The sequence below is a fragment of the Anolis sagrei genome, chromosome Y, assembly GCF_037176765.1.
Source record: "Anolis sagrei isolate rAnoSag1 chromosome Y, rAnoSag1.mat, whole genome shotgun sequence".
NCBI lineage: Eukaryota > Metazoa > Chordata > Lepidosauria > Squamata > Dactyloidae > Anolis > Anolis sagrei.
Window position 1 is genome coordinate 29,114,698 of NC_090035.1, and position 4,573 is coordinate 29,119,270.

A 4,573-nucleotide genomic window follows, 5' to 3' on the forward strand; every position below is an offset into this window, starting at 1 on the left:
TTAAGAAATAAGCCATTGAAGACACAAGAAAAGACTATTGTCAAAAACTTTATCAATGAGACAACCAGGAAAACTACGTGATTCATAACTGTACTGACAACAGTAAGGCTGATAAAGAAAAACACCATCTGACTATCAGGAGAGTGCAAGAAACTACAAACGTCCCCTCTCTGCCATCTCCCCCCACCCCAACTCTTTTTTTTCTTCTCCTCTCCCTCTTCCCTCTCAACTCCCTCCCCAACCTTAACCTTAACCCTAACCCAACCCCTTCCTCCTCCCCCCCCCCCACCCACCCACCAATTCTCCCAAAGGGTTTTTTCTTCTTCCTCCTCTCTTTTTCTCCTTTTATGCATCACTGTTAAAACTTAATAAAAAATAATTTGAAAAAACTGGGCCACAGTAGCTCAATGGGTTAAACCGCTGAGCTGCCGAACTTACTGACTGGGAAGTTTGTGGTTTGAATCCACAGGATGGGGTGAGTCCCTGCTGTTAGGCCCAGCTTCTGCCAACCTAACAGTTAGAAAACATGCAAATGTGAGTAGATCAATAGGTACCACCTATTGATCTAGGGAAAGTTAACATTGCTTCATGCAGTCATGCCGGCTACATGACCCAGGAGGTGTCTATGGGCAACGTAGGCTCTTCGACTTAGAAATTGAGTACCACCCCCCAGTGCCGGAGATGAAAGGAAAAGCTTCTACCTTTATTTGTGTGTCTGTTGTTTCTAGGCATTGAATGTTTGCCTTTATGTGTGTGTGTGTTGGAATCTGGCCTGTGTCCCCTGTATAAAGTACTACTACTACGACTACTACTACTACTACTACTAATAATAATAATAATAATCTCAATATTGCCTTCCCTTTCTTTCTTTCTTTCTTTCTTTCTTTCTTTTTGACAGAATCGAATGGAGGAGAGCAAAGCCCTTTTCCGGACCATCATCACCTACCCCTGGTTCCAGAACTCCTCTGTCATCCTCTTCCTGAATAAGAAGGACCTGTTGGAAGACAAGATCATGTACTCTCACCTTGTGGATTATTTCCCAGAGTTTGATGGTGAGCTTAACTAATTAATAACATAGCTGAGACTGGGAGAACTATATCCAAGCAATCGGTTGTTTCAAGCTTGCCTTTCTTTCCAAGCCAGCATCTTCTGCTTGTAGCCGTGACCCCTCTCTTGTCTCCAGGTCCTCAGAGGGATGCCCAAGCCGCCCGGGAGTTCATCCTCAAGATGTTTGTGGATCTCAACCCTGACAGTGACAAAATTATCTACTCTCACTTCACATGTGCCACTGATACAGAGAACATCCGGTTTGTTTTCGCTGCCGTCAAGGACACAATCCTGCAGCTCAACTTGAAGGAATATAACCTAGTCTGACCTTGATTGGCTTGGCCATGTTTTTGTTTTTTTTAGTTTTCCCTTCCCCTTCTTTCCTTCCTTCTTTTTTCCTCTTCTCCACCCCCCTTCTCTGCCCCCCTCCCCCCCCCCCCCCGGAGACTCCAAAGAGTCTTTTTTTATTGTGAAGAAAGTAAGGCAAGAGAACCCTATGAATACAAAAACAAAAAAATGTACAGGCAGTCTTAATTTTTAATGATGTAATGATTGCAAATTGTCCGATCTGTGAAGTGGCAAGAGGTTTTTTTGGCGGGTGGGAGGGTTATGACACACGCGTGTGCGCGCACGCACACACACACACACACACACATATATATCACACTGTTATTTTGGAGTCTTATACCTGCCCCATAAAATAAGTGAATGTGTGTTTTTAAAGGAAATGAATTTGCTGTTTAAAAAGTTTCCAACTGCATTGGGGGACACTCCCCCCCCCCTCTCTCTCTTATGCTTTCTTGCCCCAATTCAAGATGGCTTCCTCTTACGTTGCATTGGCCCATCCTTTGCTTTTCCAATTTAGATCCCAATGGATGTCCAGACTTCCTGGTCTCAAAAAGAGGGCTACGGAAGTATGGCGACACTACTAGTAACCATTCACCGTGTGCCGTATGATGCCTCTGGTGTAAATGGCTTGTGCTGAATTGCCTTCACCCCCCTCTTCTCCACAGTTATCCCTACACATCTCTGCTTCAAGGTGTATTCAACCATATTGGCTTCTTGGGAGAATCAAGTGCCGTCTTTTACTAAGATTGCGCTCACCAAGCCACCTATTCATTCCTCCATTTCTTTGTGCCATTTTTAGTCAATATAAATATAAATATATATTTTCCTTATCAATTATGAAAGTTATATTGAGACTGTGATTTTTAAAAAATTATTGTCCTATATATAAGTTTACTACATATGCCATACTTTTTGTTTTGTTCTGTTCTGTTCATAGACTACCAACCAAGCAATAGATAATGCACCTGAGAAAGTGCCTGATTGTGCCGTTGTATTGTGTTTAGGGTGTTGTTATTGTTGCTGTTTTTAAAGGTTGTTCACTTTAGGGAGCATGAGGGATTTTTCCCAGTATTGCCGGGGGGGGGGGGGGATAATGAGTCTAAATCCTACAGGGCGACGTTTGGCTCAGGTAGGAAGACCTGAGGTTCTAGCCCATATCTCGCAAGTTCCTTTCTATGGTTTGTGTGTGTGTGTTTTCCATAGTTGGTGGATAGCTTTTTGGGGAATCTCTGTTTTGAGCTTGAAAGGGGAAGAGAAGGAGCAGCCTGATCAAGCTTTGTTCCTGATGCACTTTATATATTTATCTGTGTATGTGTGTGTACATATGTATATATATGAGAGCGTACAACTTGCTCTCATTTCATCTTACTCGTGTGTAGGAAGGGGGAGTTGTAAAACACATCATTCCATATCCTTCTAGATATGATTGAAACATTGTTGATACATATCCCCCCCCCCCCCCCCGGCCCTATCTTCCCATTCCCTGCTTCCATTCATCAGTTGCCTTCAGCTGTGTTCCCCCCTCCAATATGTTATATAACTACTTCAAAATATCCTCCTCTCCCCCCCCCCCCCAGCTTTCTTTGGTTCATGCCATTCATTGTATTGTGCTTTCCCCAAAAACAAACAAACAACAATGAAGGTGGTTTGAGTTTCTTGGAGTCCAAAGTCTGTTCTTTCCACACTCAGTGTGTGTGTGTGATATTTCTTTTTTCTTTTTAAGTGCTACCTGGTTTGTTCCAATGTCCCATTTCTTTTTTCTTCAATGCCAGACTCTTTTTATAAGTAACCAGTGTGGTGGAAAATATTTGGGGGGGGGGGGGGGGGAATAGAAGAAATGTTACATGTTATCCTATTTGAAAGAGAGAACACACAACATGACTATATAAACACTCTTAAAAAATGAAAACTTTTTGTCATTTTGAAATTGCATGTGGTGTTTTAATGTATGAGGACGGGGCTGGGCGGGGAAATGGGGATGGGATTTGAAATTACATGGCCTGGGATGGATTATTAGTATTACTACTATTATTACTATTATTATTACTATTACTTTTATTATTATTTGGCCCTCTCTTTTTAGTTGGTGAGGAAGAAATGGGAGTGGGAGGGTTTCTCAGATCAACTCGCATTCTCTTGTCGTCTGGGTGCTAACCTTCAATGTTTAGAAATACCTAATGAAAGAAAACAAACAAACAACAAAATTGATTTTCATATCTTTATCCTGAAATAAATTGCTTGCAATTAGAATAAAAAAAATTCCTTTAAAAAAAAGGTCTGGTTTGGAGGTTTTTCTGCTTGGCCTACCATTTGTTTGAAGATTTGCCTAATATATTAGATTACACTACATACAGTAGAGTCTCGGGTAAAGGTAAAGGCTTTTCCCTGATGCTAAGTCCAGTCATGCCTGACTCTGGGGTAGGTGCTCATCTCCGTTTCTAGGATGAAGAGCCGGCATTGTCCATTGATACCTCCAAGGTCATGTGGCTGGCATGACTGCATGGAGCGCCATTACCTTCCTGCCAGAGCAGTACCTATAGATCTACTCACATGTGCATGTTTTTGAACTGCTAGGATGGCAGAAGCTGGGGCTAACGCAGGAAGCTGACCCCGCTCCCCAGGTTTGAACCTGTGACCTTTTGGTCAGCAAGTTCAGCAGATCAGCAGTTTAACCCACTGCGTCACTGGGGGCTCCCAGAGTCTCGCTTATCCAACATAAATGGACCACCAGAAAGCTGGATAAGCAAAAATGCTGGATAATAAAAAAAGATTGAGGAAAAGTCTATTAAATGTCAAAGTACATTACGATTTTTACAAATTAAGCACCAAAACATCATGTTTTACAACAAATAAAGAGAAAAAGTAGCACAATACATCTTAAAGTTATGTAATAATTATTGTATTTACAAATTTAGCACCAAAACATCACAGTGTATTGAAACAGCTGTGGATCCAGGCGGGAGGAAGAGTGCATTGGATAATACAGAACATTGGATAAGCGAAGGCTGGATAAGCGAGACTTTCAGACATAGAGCTTGCCCAGTACAATAGGGCAAGAAAGGCTTAGTTTGGGATTCCTAGTTTGGGAAAGGTCCGAAGGGAGGCCACAAGAGACACAAACTTCTGGAGGAGCAAACCACAGACGTATAGTTTGTCCAATACAATAAGGCAAGGAAGG

General features: G+C 42.1%; 1 protein-coding gene across 1 annotated transcript in view; it reads left to right on the forward strand.

Annotated features, from left to right (window-relative positions):
- LOC137095200 (guanine nucleotide-binding protein subunit alpha-11-like) overlaps window positions 1-3,669 on the forward strand; it is a 167,986-nt gene extending 164,317 nt beyond the window's left edge. Inside the window, exons 6-7 of the mRNA XM_067461587.1 lie at window positions 899-1,052; window positions 1,184-3,669. Of these exons, the coding sequence (XP_067317688.1) occupies window positions 899-1,052; window positions 1,184-1,374 (345 nt within the window). The 3' untranslated portion in view covers window positions 1,375-3,669. The remainder of the gene's footprint in view (window positions 1-898; window positions 1,053-1,183) is intronic.
- The last annotated feature ends 904 nt before the right edge of the window (window positions 3,670-4,573 follow it).